We start from the raw sequence: 14,601 nt of genomic DNA, 5'->3' as shown, positions 1-14,601 counted from the left end.
TAAAGTCGAGGTGTCCCTTCAAAAGCAAAAACCTGGGGTCTTGGCAAGAAGACATTCCCCCACATGTTCCAAAAAGCACAATGGGTAGGAGACTGGCTACGGAGCCAGAACTTCTGTCCACAAAAAGACACAGGGTAGGCTGGGCACAGTGGCTCACGCCTGTAACCCAAGCACTTTGGGAGGCCAAGGTGGGCAGATCGCTTGAGGTCAGGAGTTCAAGACCAGCCTGGCCAACATGACAAAACCCTGTCTCTACTAGAAAAAAACAAAAAAAATTAGCTGGGTGAGGTGGTGGCACACCCGTAATCCCAGCAGCTACTCAGGAGGTTGAGGCAGGAGAATCACTTGAACCCAGGAGGAGAGGTTGCAGTGACCTGAGATAATGCCACTGCATGCCAGCCTGGGCAACAGAACAAGACTCCTGCATATGGGTGGAGGGTGAGGGGTGGCGAGATGCTACCTTACTGAGTTCCTCTCTCTGACGCTCCCTGAGAGCCTTCATTTCCTCTCCAGAGTCGTCATCTTCCTCCTCCTCCTCTTCCTCTGCTCTCCTCCGAGACGCCTTCCGCTTCCTCCATTCTGTCTCTAGGAGACACAAGCAAAGGCAGGCAGGGAGTCACTCGCCGTGGGGTCAGTGTGCATTTATGTGGCGCAGCCTCTGTGCACTGCCCTGGGCTGGACCTTGATAAGACCACTACAAATTATTTTTTTTTAATAAAGTAGGGTGGGTAAGGTGACTCACGCCTGTAATCCCAGCACATTGGGAGGCTGAGGTGGGAGGATCGCTTGAGCCCAGGAGTTTGAGAACAGCCTGGGTAATATAGTCTCTATAGAAATTTATTTTAAAAAATTAGCCTGGTGTGGTAGGGCATGCCTGTAGTCCCAGCTACTGGGGACACTGAAGTAGGTGGATTGCTTGAGACCAGTAATTGGAGGCTGCAGTGAACTGTGATGGCGTCACTGCACTCCATCCTGGGCAACAGAGTGAGACCCTGTCTTAATAAATAAATAAATAAATATTTAAAAATAAAAATAAAGTAAGGCCTGGTGCAGTGGCTCACGCTTGCAATTCCAGCACTTTGGGAGGCCGAGGTGGGTGGATCATTTGAGGTCAGGAGTTTGAGACCAGCCTGGCCAACATGGTGAAATCCCGTCTCTATTAAAAATATAAAAAATAACCAGGTGTGGTGGTGGGCACCTGTAATCCTAGCTACTTGGGAGGCTGAAAAAGGAAAATCGCTTGAACTCAGGAGGTGGAAGTTGCAGTGAGCTGAGATGGTGCCACTGCACTCTAGCCTGGGCAACAGAGCAAGACTCCCTGTCTCAAAACTAAAAAATAGAGTCAGGCATGGAGGCTTATGCCTATAATCACAGCAGTTTGGGAGACTGAGGCGGGTGGATCACTTGAGGTCAGGAGTTCGAGACCAGCCTGGCCAACATGATGAAAACCCGTCCCTACTAAAAATATAAAAAATTAGCCAGGTGTGGTGGTGCATGCCTGTAATCCCAGCTACTTGGGAGGCTGAGGCAGGAAAAATGCTTGACTCAGGAGGTGGCGGTTGCCGTGAGCCAAGATCGTGCCACTTCTCCAGCCTGGGTGACAGAGCGAGACTCCATCTCAAAAATAAAATAAAATAAAAATAAAGTAAAATAAGAGTAACATTTTCTCACCTTGCCATGAGGCTGGGTAGGCAACACACACATATACACACTCACGACTGACATTCAGTGGGTGCAGCAACATGAATGGAACTGGAGGCCATTGTCTTAAGTCAAACAAAGACACAGAAAGACAAAGACTGCATGTTCTCACTCATGAGTGGGAGCTAAATAGCGTGTATGCATGGATGTAGAGAGTGGGATGATGGCCCATGGTGACTCGGAAGGGTGTGGGGGGTGGTGATGGGAAATTGCTTAATGGATACAACGTGCACTATTCAGATAATAATACCATAAAATCCCTGACTTCACCACTGTGCAATCCATGCAGGTAACCAATTACACTTGTACCCCATAAATGTATACAAATAAAAATTAAAATTAAATTAACTGGGGACCAAACCGTCTATGATTTATCTGTCTCTTTCCCAGAGCTCCCATCACAGAGCCTGGGATGCAGAAGTTTGATACATGTCTGTTGAGTCACTAAATAAATGAATGGGAAGTAAATGAATAACCAATAAAGAGGGTCGCTTACATCAAGCGCTATGGGAACACAAGAGTGGGTGAGCGACGAGCCTGGGGGCTCATGAAGGTGGGAAGAAACCCACAAGGACACCATAGGGCAGGGGTGGGAGTGGGTTCGGCAGGAGCCAAGGGGAGGGAGTCCCAGACCTCCCATTCCCCTCTCCCCATCTCTCCTACCCACGACAGCCAGAGACGGCGGGCACGGCCAGTAGTCAGTTTCGATTTTGGCTGGCTGGTTGGGGTCCGGGGGCTGGGCTGCAGGGAACTTGGATGACTCGATGATGAGATCCTCGATGAGGTGCTTGGTCTGAGGGCTGCCTCCCACGGACTCTGCAGACAAAGACCAGGGTCAGCCAGGTGTGCCCTGCCCGAGGCCAACTTGGCTACCCTCACCCCTCCCTCTTCACACCTGTGAGGTCCTGCAGGTAAAAGCAGTGTACACACTGAGCACAGGGCACACGTGCTGCCGTGACATGCTATCCTCCTGTCCCCCTCCAGCCAGCCCCCAGCCCCAGGGCACGGCCTCCCAGCAAGCAGCCGGAAGCAGGCTCTGGTGAGCCAGGGGCACCCTCACCTCTCTGCTTATAGATGGGTGGCTTCTTGTAGATGTTGGAATCTGGGCGGGAGGTCTCTGTGGGGGGAAGAAGAGATGAGGAGGAGGACATGCTGATGGCAGGGAGGCTGGGGCCAGGAGAATGGAGACGATGGACAAGGTGGGGAACTCACGGGCCCCTGTCAAGAGCCAAGACAGGGCTGGCATTCCTGCCACTGTCCCTCAGGGGTTTGGGACTTTTTACACTTTTCTGGCTGGGGGAGAGAGAAAAAGTGACAGGTCTCCCATCTTCGGGAGGGGTCCTGGCCTCCTGGGGTCTACTTAGGTCTGAGGCGAGCATATACCCCAGAGAGTGGGGGACTGAACGTAAGGGCACACTGGGGTTCCTGATGGAGAAAGTCTTAGGAACCAATGCGGTCACGCCGAGAAGACCTACCAGGGTGGTGGAAATGGGGCAGGCTGGTCCGGGGAGTTCCAGTGGTTCTGGGGGCTGAAGCCTGAGAGATGATTCCAGGCGACCGGCTGTCCGCCCACACCTGCAGAGCAGAAGCGTGTGGCTCCAGGCCCCCCAACCCCCTCCAACCCACACATGCACCCCCGTCAGCTCATACCACCCTTTCTATCCTCCCATCCTGGCAGGCTGCAGCCCTCCAAACCCAGGGCAATGTTGTGGCACAGTTCCAAGGACCTACTGATGGTGCCTGGCCCAGGGAGAAAGGGTTGAATGAGGTCCTGGGTCCGACAGAATGATGGACACAGAGCTGGCCAGTGACAGCCAGGGCGCCGCTGGTTCAGGCACTCCCTGGGCTCCGCAGAGCTCAGTCTGATGTGTGAGGGGAGGGAGTTAGGATTCCCTTCAGGGCAGGGCAGGGTAAATTGCAGGTGTGGGGCAGACTCACCTCCGGGGATGGTGGGGGGGATGTGGATTTGGGTGACAGCGAGCGCTGTGAATGGAGAGGGGGCTGGTCAGAGCTACAGGGGCAGATTCAGCCTCTTCCCTAGAACGCCAGAGAGGCCACCTCATCCCCCACCCAACGCCGCACACTTTCCTGGCCAGCTCCTGGGCCACCTCTGCTTTCTTGGATCCTTCCCACAGTTCCCTGCACCAAGTCCTCAGTCTTCCCACAGGAGACACAGAGAAGCATGCAAGCCTTGCAGCAGTGCGCCTGGGGCTCCGAGGGCCAACTCTTTTCTTCCTTCCTTCCTTCCTCTCTCTTCCCCTCTTCTCCTCTCTCCCTCTCTCATCTTTATTTTTTCCTACTTCCTTTTTCCTTTTTCTTTCCTTCCCTGCCTTCCTCCCTCCCTTCCCTCTTTCCTTCCTCCCTCCCTTCCCTCTTTCCTTCCTCCCTCTCTCTCCACTTTCTTCTCTCTTCTCTCTTATTCTTTCTCCTCTTTCCCTCTCTCATCTTTCTTTCTTGTGGTCTCACTCTGTTGCCCAGCCTAGAATGAGTAGCTCTATCACAGCTCACTGCAGCCTCTCCTTCCCAGGCTCAAAGGATCCTCCCACCTCAGCCTCCTGAGCAGCTGAAACTACAGGCGCACACCACCACGCCTTGCTACTTTTTGTAGAGATGGGGGTCTCCCTATGTTGCCCCGGCTGGTCTCAAACTCCTGGCCTCAAGTGACCCTCCCACCTTGACCTCCAAAAGTGCTGGGATTATAGGTGTGAGCCACCGTGCCTAGCCTGCCTAGCCTGAGAACCAATTGGGGAATAGTTGGTCCTGTCCTCAGAGCCTCAAAACAAATAGAAGGGACAAGACCAAGAAGCATCCAAGGATGAGATCGGGGTTCATCATGCAGGTACTGAAGTCACCCCATGGTCTAGCCCCCTGTCACTGGTCAGCAACGACACTACCCTGTCTTTTTTTTTTTTTTTTTTTTTTTTTTGAGACAGAGTCTCGCTCTGTCGCCCAGGCTGGAGTGCAGTGGCGGGATGTCAGCTCACTGCAAGCTCCGCCTCCTGGGTTCACGCCATTCTCCTGCCTCAGCCTCCGAGTAGCTGGGACTACAGGCGCCCGCCACCGCGCCCAGCTAGTTTTTTGTACTTTTTAGTAGAGACGGGGTTTCACCGTGTTAGCCAGGATGGTCTCGATCTCCTGACCTCGTGATCCGCCCGTCTCGGCCTCCCAAAGTGCTGGGATTCCAGGCTTGAGCCACCGCGCCCGGCCTACCCTGTCTGGAAGGCAGTTGATGAGTACCGGCCTTGCACTCTCTCCTGCACCCTGACTACCTTGTATATGGATGGGCAGAGAGGTCACCTCTATTTTACAGGAGGGTAAACTGAGGCCACAACATCACACAGGTCCCTCCACTAGACTTTCAGCCCCCACACTCAGTGCTTCCAAACTGTTTCCACAAATCTTGCTCTTTGTGCCTCCTGTGTGCTGCTGCCATCCAAATGTGTCCACCACCCCTCTACATCTGAGCGACATGCCAGCCCAGAGCCCGTTCTGCCCGCTCTCTTGAACGCTGGACGGACTGACTGGCCGATTCCTGCGCACAGTTCCCTGTCTTGTTTTGCCGAGGCAGACCTCCAGGAAAAGAAGCACGGGAGGGATCAGTCCCCACCCAGTGTGGCTGGGGGGGCCTCCCCCCAAGTCCTGCCCAAGAGGGAGCCCCCTCACCTCCCGGCTGCGGGGCAGCTCCACGTGTTCCAGGAGGGAATAAGTGAAGTGGGGCTCATAGATCATGAGGTCGGGCCGCTCGATGTCCAGGATGGCCTTGTCCTTGGGGATGGCAGCCAGGTCCTTGTAGCCCAGTACCTGATTGTCCATCTTGGCCTGAAGGGAAAGGTGCGCGTTAAACGGCTGTGCTGAAAGCCTGGCCTAGGACACTGGCCCTGCTTGCTAGACTTACGTTAATTACCAAGAAAACAGACTGCCGTTGCAGACGTTAACAATTCTATTATTTTAAGAAATTAGTCACCTTAAAACATGATAGTCCTTTGACTAGCACTTGGGGTGTAACGAGGCCAGACCAGTGGAAGGGGTATACGAGAGCTTCTCTGGGTTTCTGGGTTCTCTCTGCCCGCCAGCACCGGCGGGACCACCACTGGGGAGGCTCGTCGGGAAGCTCCCCTAGCAGCCAGGGGTCTTCCCCCCTCCCCCCTCCCAGCCAGGAGGTGCTGGTGGCCGAGAGGGGTACTCACCACAATGCTGGAGGGAGAGCCAGGCACACTGGAATCTCGGGAGGGGCTCACGCTCCCGGGGGAGGTAAGTGGTTGCTGGGGAGAGCGAGAAGGCGGGCGGGTGGGCACGTGCGTGTGTGCGGGAGCGGGGCGGGGGCGGCCCTAGGCCTGGGGGACCCGGGGCGCTGCGCGGCGCTGCGCGGCTGGTGGCCACCAGGTGGCGCCCTGGACTCCCGAGCGGCCCCCACCCGCCCTCGGCGCCCCCGGCCCGGGGCGGCGCTGCGCACCTTCTGCAGCCGTTCCATGCAGCACGGAGCTCGCCGGCCAGGTCACTCGCAGAGCCCTGTGCGCGAGGGGAGAGGACAGCGTGTCAGGCTCCGCGCGGCTGCTGGGCGCTGCGCGCTTGGGGCCGCGAAAGCAGCCGGCGCGTCCCCCTGGGCTGGCGCGTCCTCATCCCTCGGCGGTAACTCTCCAGGCTGCAGGGAGAAGGGAGGGAGGCCGCGCCGGGGCGGCGTTAGGCTGCGGGACCTCCGCGGTCCGCAGCTCTCCAGGCAGCGGGGCCCCGTGCGGCTCAGGCTTCCCATCCGCTCAGCCCCGGAGAACGCGCGCGTGGACGGGAGGCGACCGAGGGACGGGCTGCGCTTGTTTTTGAGCCATTGTTCTCTGGTTCCAAAGGAAATGACGGCAGGGGTCAGCCTGCTGCCCGGGCGGAGGCCTCCATGGCCTGGCTCCGCCGCACCTGCCCTCCCCGCCCCGGCCTGGCCTGTGGCCCCGGCTCAGGCCCTTCCCTCCCGGCCGCTGGTCCCACTCCCGCTCGGGACACTGTCCCCGCCGCCACCTCCCGGCGCTCGCCCAGGAAGGGTTAACAGATAGGGTTCCATGAGCAGCCCGGCTTCAGCATCCCTCATCCAAAACCTGACATCCGCACTCCGAAACTTTGTGAGTGTCTACCATGACGCACAAGTGGAAATTCCACACGTCAGAACTTCACACAAACTTTGTTTCATGGACAAAATTATTTTTAAAACACTGCATAGATCGAGCATAAGTGGCTCATGCCAGCAATCCCAGCACTTTGCGGGGCTGAGGCAGGAGGATCGCTTGAACCTAGGCGTTCCAGACCAGGCTGGACAACATAGCGAAACCCTGTCTTTACGAAGAAAATTAGCCAGGCGTGGTGCTGGATGCCTGTAGTCCCAGCTACTCGGGAGGCTGAGGTGGGAGAATCACTTGAGCCCAGGAGATCGAGGCTGCAGTGAGCCGAGATCGTACCACTGCACTCCAGCCTGGGTGTCAGAGTAAGACCCTGCCTCGTTAAAAAAAAAAAAAAAAAAAAAAAGGCTTGCTTTGTTACCCAGGCTGGAGTGCAGTGGTGCCATCTCGGTTCACTGCAACCTCCGCCTTCCAGGTTCAAGCGATTCTCCTGTCTCAGCCTCCAGAGTAGCTGGGATTACAGGCGTGTGCCACCACGCCTGGCCAATTTTTGTATTTTTAGTAGCGATGGGGTTTCACCATGTTGGTCAGGCTGGTCTTGAACCCCTGACCTCAAGTGATCCACCTGCCTTGGCCTCCCAAAATGCTGGGATTACAGGTGTGAGCCACTGTGCCCAGCCCCACCTTCCTGCTTTTGACACTTTCCACTGCTTTGTCCACCTCTCTGCCTCCCAGGTGCCTCCAGCCTTCCAGGACCATCCCAAAGCCACTCCTCTGGGAGGCCTCCTGTACTAGTCTAGTCCTCATGGATCAACCCTTCTCTGAATCCCAGTGGGACTTAAAAACAGACCAGTGTAGCTAAGCACTTGATTACAGGGAACATGTTTTCTCCCTAACTAGACAGATTGCTAATTGCAGGAGGGTGAAAACAACAAGAAGAGCTATGTGGGAGGCCAAGGAGAGAGGATGGCTTGAGGCCAGGAGTTCGAGGCCAGCCTGGGCAACATAGGGAGACCTTGTCTCTAACAAAAATTTAAAAATTAGCCAGATGTCGTGATGTGCACCTGTAGTTAGCTCAGCTATTCTGGAGGCTGAGGTGGGAGGACTGCTTGAGCCCAGGATGTGAAGGCTGCAGTGAGCTGTGATCACGCCACTGTATTCCAGCTTAGGTGGCAGAGCAAAGAGCTGTCATTTATTCAGTGCTCACTATGCGCTAGGTACTTTGAGAAGCCCTTTACAAGGATTATTTTGTTTCATTGCCACAACAGCCCTATAAGGTAGACCCATTTACAGATAAGGAAATGGGCTCAGAGAGGTTAAAAATTTGTCCAGAGTCGTGGAGTTGAAAATGACTGTGTCTTCAGCATGATTCACAGTGCCTACCTAGTCCTCAGTATCAGGTGAGAGTGAGGAAAGCTAGAATCTGCCACATTTCTCAAGTCTGTTTGGGATTCTAGAACCATGGCATCTCCAAAACAAGACTATAGTAGGCCGGGTGCAGTGGCTCACACCTGTAATCCCAGCACTTTGGGAGGCCAAGGCGGGTGGATCACGAGGTCAGGAGAATGAGACCGCCCTGGCTAACACAGTGAAATCCCATCTCACTAAAAATACAAGAAATTATCCGGGCGAGGTGGTGGGCGCCTGTAGTCCCAGCTACTCGGGAGGCTGAGGCAGGAGAATGGTGTGAACCTGGAAGGCAGAGCTTGCAGTGAGCCGAGATCATGCCACTGCACTCCAGCCTGGGCGACAGAGTGAGACTCCGTCTCAAAAAAAAGAAAAAAAAAAAAGACTCTGGCCATCAGAGTCACACAAGGTGTTGGTGCGCATGGAAAGACTCCATTCTGGAACTTTATACTCCTCTTGCCTTCTTAGTACTTGCTTTGTAATGCTTTTAATTAAGCAAAAAGAAGAATAAATTCTGGTACATACTTGAAGAGCTGTTAGCTCTCTCTCCTCTCTTATTTTTACTTTGTTTATAGCTAGTATCAAACTAGCTATATACTTGAGTTAGCCCTAGGGGCAAATGCTTATCCAAGCATGTATGCATCTGTTCATCCATCCATCCATCCCTACATCCATCCATCCATCCATCCATCCATCTCTGCATCCATCCATCCATCCATCCATCCATCCTACATCCATCTATCCATCCATCCATCCATCCATCTCTGAATCCATACATCCATCCACTTAGTCATGTACTATTTTATTCATCCATTCAACAAATACTTTCTGAACACCTATTCTGCAATGAACACAGAGCAGGACTCTGCAGTAAGTCTTATGGAGAACAGACAGATGAGTCAGAGGAGCTAAGCTGCCTCTCCAGAAATAAGGCATGCATCTAGATAACTCCCATGCAAAGTAGAAAACTACATGTACCAGATAACATAGTATAAAGCACTATGAAAAGTCACAGAAGAGATTCCTCCTGCTGGGATGTCAAGAGAGGGGAAAGGGTTTATTGGAGGAAGAGGTGTTTGAGGTAGGCCTTGAAAGATGCCCAGTTTGAGGTCATGCAAAAATGGAAAAAGGGCCTCCTGACAGAGACAGCAGCCTAAGGTGGGGACATGGGGATGTACTGGGCCTGCGTGGGGAACAGCAAATATGGCTGGATTGGAGAACTCATGAGGTTGAGATGCATTTGGGACAGGTGGTCGAGGCCAGATTGTGGAGGCCCTGAACCCAACCTAGGGTTAGGTCGTAATCTGTTGGCAACAGAGGGGCATAGAAGGCTCAAAAACTTTGTTTAAGCAAAAAAGTGACACAACTCAAGCAGTGTTTTGGGAAAATGAATCTGGTGGCAGCCTGACAGCCAGATTGGACAGGCAGAGCTGATCCATGTCCACAGGGAAACCAGTCCGGAAGCTGCAGCAGTAGTTCAGCAGGGCACTGTGAAGATCTAGACTTGGACAGGAAGGAGAGAGGGCAAATTGGAGAAACCTAGAGGCAGAATGTGCAAAGCAGGACTGGATCTGGGGCACCCATGGCGGAGGCTGCAAGTCTGAGAAACTGGGAGGAGAAAGGAGGAAGTCACTTTGACAGGTGAAGGTTGTGGTGGGTGCAGCAGGGGAACAGGTAGGAATGTCCAGGAGGAAAGGAACCTACAGAAGAGGACAGGCTGGAACCAGAGATGTGGGAGCCATTTGCCTAGAGGTCATAGTCCGAATACAAGATTGCCAAAGGAGAAAGAAGGTCAAAAACAGCATCCTGGGAACCTGGGGGACTGAAAAGAAATAGCCAGAGATGGCACAGTCAGAAAGAGAGAGGAAAACTAGATGGCAGCTCCCAGGGGCCAGGGAGTCTCTAGTGAGTCTTTGTGTTTTCAGCAAAGGGTCTGATACACAGTAAATGTGCAAAGCACATTGAGAGAGAAAATGAGAGGGAGGGAGGGATAGAGGGAGGGGTGAGAGAGTAGAACGTCATGGAAGCCAAGTGTCACCGTGGAGGTGAGGAGAAGTGCTTTTCCTCCAGCTTGAATGTCAAGGCCATAGTGGCCTCCTGGTTAGGGACTGGGGGGTGACCAGGGTGCTGGCCAGGTGGTACAGCCATGAGGAGTGGCCCTTCCAAGAAGTGTGATAGAAGGGCAGGGTCATTTTGGAGGAGGCAAGATTGGCCTAAGGCCTTTAATGTGTTTTTGCAGACAGCAGAGAGGGAACAGTAGACAGGAAAGACTGAGGCTGCAGGGGGCAGTGGGCACTAGGTGGGCGGAGCAAGATGGCAGCAGGAGGGAAGGGATCAAGTTCATGGCCAAGTACAAGACTGGCTCTGGGAAGAAAGGTTTCCTGGAAACAAAGATAAGCTGGGCAGTGGCTCATGCCTATAACCCCAACACTTCGGGATGCAGAGGTGGGAGAATCACTTGAGCCCAGGAATTCGACACCAGCATGGGCAACATAGAGAGACCCTATCTCTACAAAAGAATTTTTTTTTTAATTAGTTGGATGTCGTGAAGTACACCTATAGTCCCAGCTGCTTGGAGGCTGAGGCAGGAGGATGGGTTGAGCCTGGGAGGTCAAGGCTGCAGTGAGCTATGATCATGTCACTGTGCTCCCTGGAAAGGAGAGGACAGGGAAAGAAGTTGGGTAACAACCATACAGGGCTTCCATTTTCCCAGCAAAAGTGAGAGATGGTGGCCAGGTGCAGAGGCTTATGGCTGTAAAAACACTTTGAGGTCCAAGGCAGGAGGATCGCTTGAGGCCAGGAGTTTGAGGTCAGCCTGGGAAATATAGTGAGCCCTGTCTTTATTTTTTTAAAAAATGAAGAATTATCGGGGCATGGTGGTTGCACATCTGTGGTCCCAGCTACTTGGGAGGCTGAGGCAGGAGGATCACTTGAACCCAGAGGCTTGAGGCTGTACTGGGCTATGATTACACCCCTGCACTCCAGCCTGGGCAACAGAGTGAGACTCTGTCTCAAAAAAAAAAAAAAAAAAAAAAAAAAAAAGAGAGAGAGAGAATTAAGGTTCTCTGCAGATCTTACAAGTGAGTCAGAGGTTTGGAGGGGTCACTCTGAGGAGCCTGTGCAGCTGCACACAGAGAGAGGCCGGAGGGAGACTAGATAACTTCAGTGTGTTCTGGAGCCTGGGGGAGGCCCTGGAATCTTCTGGGAACACCAGCCAGGGGAGGGGTACAGAGTGTGACAGCAGCTATCTGTCAGAGTGGTGGCTACTCAGAGAGGTGGGAGGTGAGTGGCCCAGGGTGAGCCATGTCTCAGGAATATGTGGTCATATATCCCCATACTCACACGTGCACAAATACCGTCCCAGAGGCACGGGCACTCAGAAGCATGATTTGAAATCCTGATGGTCACAGTCACATTAACAGCTGCTATTTATAGAATGTCTATGTTACGACTGGCACTGTGCTGGGCAGTTCACATTTTTTTCTTTCTTTTTCTTTTCTTTTATTATTATTATTATTATTTTGAGACAGGGTTTCACTCTTTTACCAAAGCTGGAGCACAGTGACATGATCATAGCTCACTGCAGCCTCGACCTCCCAGGCTCAATCCATTCTCCTGCCTCAGTCTCCCAAGCAGCTGGGACTACAGAAGTACTCCACAACACCCGAAAACAATTTTTTTTTTTTTTTTGGTAGGGATGGGGGTCTCCCTATGTTGCCCAACCTGGTGTCAAATTCCTGGGCTCAAGTGATCCTCCCCACGAGGTCAGGAGATCCAGACCATCCTGGCTAACATGGTGAAACCCCGTCTCTACTAAAAATACAAAAAATTAGCTGGGTGTGGTGGCGCGTGCCTGTAGTCCCAGCTACTCGGGAGGCTGAGGCAGGAGAATGGCGGGAACCCGGGAGGCGGAGCTTGCAGTGAGCCGAGATTGTGCCACTGCACTTCAGCCTGGGAGGCAGAGCGAGACTCCGTCTCAAAAAAAAAAAAAAAAAAAAAAAGTGATCCTCCCACCTCTGCTTCTGAAATGTTGGGATTATAGGTATGAGCCACTGCCCAGCCCATCTTTGTTTCAATTTAACCCTTACATTCCAATCCTGTGGGTTGGCTTGGATTGGCAAGTATCTCGAGTATCTCGTTTGCACATGAAGAAGTTGAGACTTGAACAAGTCAAGTAGTTGGTCAAGGACACAGTACTGTGTAGAATCTAAGCTCAGGTCTGTCGACTTCTAAAACCATTCACCACGATACCACCCAGGCAAAGCTGATGTCAGTCACTGAGCCCCTGGCCTCTCACCTCTGCTCTGTCCCCAGTCCCTTCTTGCCCACAACCCCACTGCTGGATCTTGTCCTTTAGCATCTGGGTCTGCTTCCTGGGGTCAGCCAGGGCCCTGCACCCTGGCACCACCCCCTGCCATTTGTTAGAGAGCATGTTGGTTGATAAATTATTTCCACAGAGGCAGAAATTTGGTCCTACCCCTTGGGGGACATTTGCATGTAAACATGGGCCTAGCCTTAAGGCATAAAGTTTTTGCTGGTTAAATTTTAAGCTGTCAGAAGGCCAGCAGGGAAAATGTTTGGGGGTGGAGAAGAGTGTGTGTATATGTGTGTGTGCGTGCATGTGTGAGGGAGAGGGAGAGACAGAGAGACAGAGAGACAGAGAGAGAGAGAGAGAGAGGGAGAGAGAGTTTCCTCAGCTTCTCTCAAATCACACCCTGCCTACTCCACCCACAAGCAGCCCCTTCCGTCACAGCTCATTTCTCCCAGGTCAGTGCCGGCTCACTCCACCTCTTCCCATCCAGACCCCTCTCCCATCCAGGCACCCCGCCTGCCTGTGCAGGCGCCCCCAGGGTCCCAGCGACCTCCGTGCACAAAGAGATAGAAAGGGCGAGCTGCAGCAGGAAGAGGGGAGGGATGGAGGAAGAGAGAGCACCGCAGAGGAAGGCAGGTCCAGGTAACGGAAGGGACAGCTCAGCTGCCCCTGGCCCTGGTCGGACGCCAGCCGGCCGCTCGCCCTCCATCTCAGCCCCACCCTCCCCCAGCTGTGTGTCCCTGCCTTATCTGAGCAGCCAGCCCAGCCCCACCTCACCCACCACCCTCTCCTCTCCACAGCTCCCCGGGATGTGGGTGATAAGACCTGCCCACTGGGCCTTCCGAGTTTGTGCCCACCCATCCTGGCGGGCTCTTCTTCCAGGCAGAAACTGATCCAGACCGTGGCTCCCCTGGGCTTTTAGAAATGAAACCTCCGCAGGCAGAATGGCAGCTTCGGGTTGGGGGGCCCCTAGTCTAGCTGTGCTCCTGTCTCCAGCCAACCACTATCTGCTTGGTGCCAGCCCCTGTACTCGGGACTTTCATACATCCTTTCTAAACCTCACACAAAACAACGTTCTCCTCATTTAGAGATGAACAAAAATGAGGCTGAAAGGTGAACTTGCCGAAGGCCACCCAAATAGAAGCCAAGCCAGAATTCCTACCAGGGCCTGCCTGAGGCCAAAGCCAAGTGCTCTTTTCAATGAGTACCAGAGATCCCACTTCAATCAAAATGTGGGACTTGGGGGTCCCACGTGCTAACCTTAGACAGTGGAGCCACCCAGAGTCCTGCTCACTGATGGCATCTGTAGAAGAGCAGCTGGGAGTCTGGGGGCCTCTGGCTCTGGGCCACACAGGCAGCAAAGTCCAGCCAGGCTGGAGGCCAGCCGGTGCAGACAGTAAACGAATGATGAAATGAGGCAAGTCATCCAAGCGGGCTGGCATCTGGTGGGCAGGGAACTTTGCCCCGCTTCGCCTTCTCCTGTTCTGTTCACAGTGACTGCCTGGCCCTCTCTCCCTTTCTTCCTCCCGTCTTTCTGCTTTCTCTTCTGGTCCCTTTTCTTTGCTTTCTTCATCTTTTCTCCCTCCCTCCCTCTTTCCCTTTCACCCTCTCCCCCACCCGGCCCCACCCCCGCTGTTACTGTGGTAACAATTCAACGCCAGAAATAAAGGCAGGATCCAGCTAGGTCACCAGTTCCCAAAACAGCATCCTGGGCGGGGAGGGGCAGGGAGGGTGGAGCAGTGCAGCGCAGCAGGGCAGGGGCCAGGCGCTCCCATGGGTGCTGTGCATGTATGTGATGTGGGTGGGGCAGGGCACCTTGCTCCCCCCTCCCCCCACTGGAAAAGGACACCAGGAGGCTGAGGCCTGCTCTGGGCCAGTGGCTCTTCAGAGGTGTCCCTTACTTAGGCCAAGCCTGAATTCCGAGTCTGTCCTAAGGTTGGCAGAGCCTGGGGACTCCCTCCTCTTCTCCCAGTTTCTCCCTCTCCCCTACCCCAATGTTTTTTACCCTTGTGTCTGCTGGGATGAAGGTTCCCCTAACCCAGCACTACAGGCACCCTCTCACACTCGGATAAAGGACCAGGC

The 14,601-nt window shown here is 53.8% G+C and overlaps 1 protein-coding gene across 13 annotated transcripts in view; it reads right to left on the bottom strand.

Moving 5' to 3' along the window:
• DMTN (dematin actin binding protein) overlaps nucleotides 1-14,601 on the bottom strand; it is a 33,300-nt gene that overhangs the window by 9,057 nt on the left and 9,642 nt on the right. For 4 of the 13 annotated variants that reach the window (XR_012093653.1, XR_012093651.1, XR_012093654.1 and 1 more), the window contains exons 2-9: nucleotides 6,155-6,343; nucleotides 5,889-5,963; nucleotides 5,365-5,520; nucleotides 3,640-3,684; nucleotides 3,177-3,276; nucleotides 2,762-2,818; nucleotides 2,365-2,517; nucleotides 461-585 (exon numbers count right to left, since the gene is read on the bottom strand). Coding sequence is in view for 1 of the 13 variants with exons in the window: in XM_037983699.2 (XP_037839627.1) it covers nucleotides 461-585; nucleotides 2,365-2,517; nucleotides 2,762-2,818; nucleotides 3,177-3,276; nucleotides 3,640-3,684; nucleotides 5,365-5,520; nucleotides 5,889-5,963; nucleotides 6,155-6,172 (729 nt within the window). In the remaining 12 variants the exon portion in view is untranslated. The remainder of the gene's footprint in view (nucleotides 1-460; nucleotides 586-2,364; nucleotides 2,518-2,761; nucleotides 2,819-3,176; nucleotides 3,277-3,639; nucleotides 3,685-5,364; nucleotides 5,521-5,888; nucleotides 5,964-6,154; nucleotides 6,344-14,601) is intronic. The other 9 variants (XR_012093655.1, XR_012093652.1, XR_012093656.1 and 6 more) reach the window with 5 other exon arrangements.

Source organism: Chlorocebus sabaeus, chromosome 8, assembly GCF_047675955.1.
Source record: "Chlorocebus sabaeus isolate Y175 chromosome 8, mChlSab1.0.hap1, whole genome shotgun sequence".
NCBI lineage: Eukaryota > Metazoa > Chordata > Mammalia > Primates > Cercopithecidae > Chlorocebus > Chlorocebus sabaeus.
This window is presented reverse-complemented; position numbering and strand designations above follow the sequence as displayed.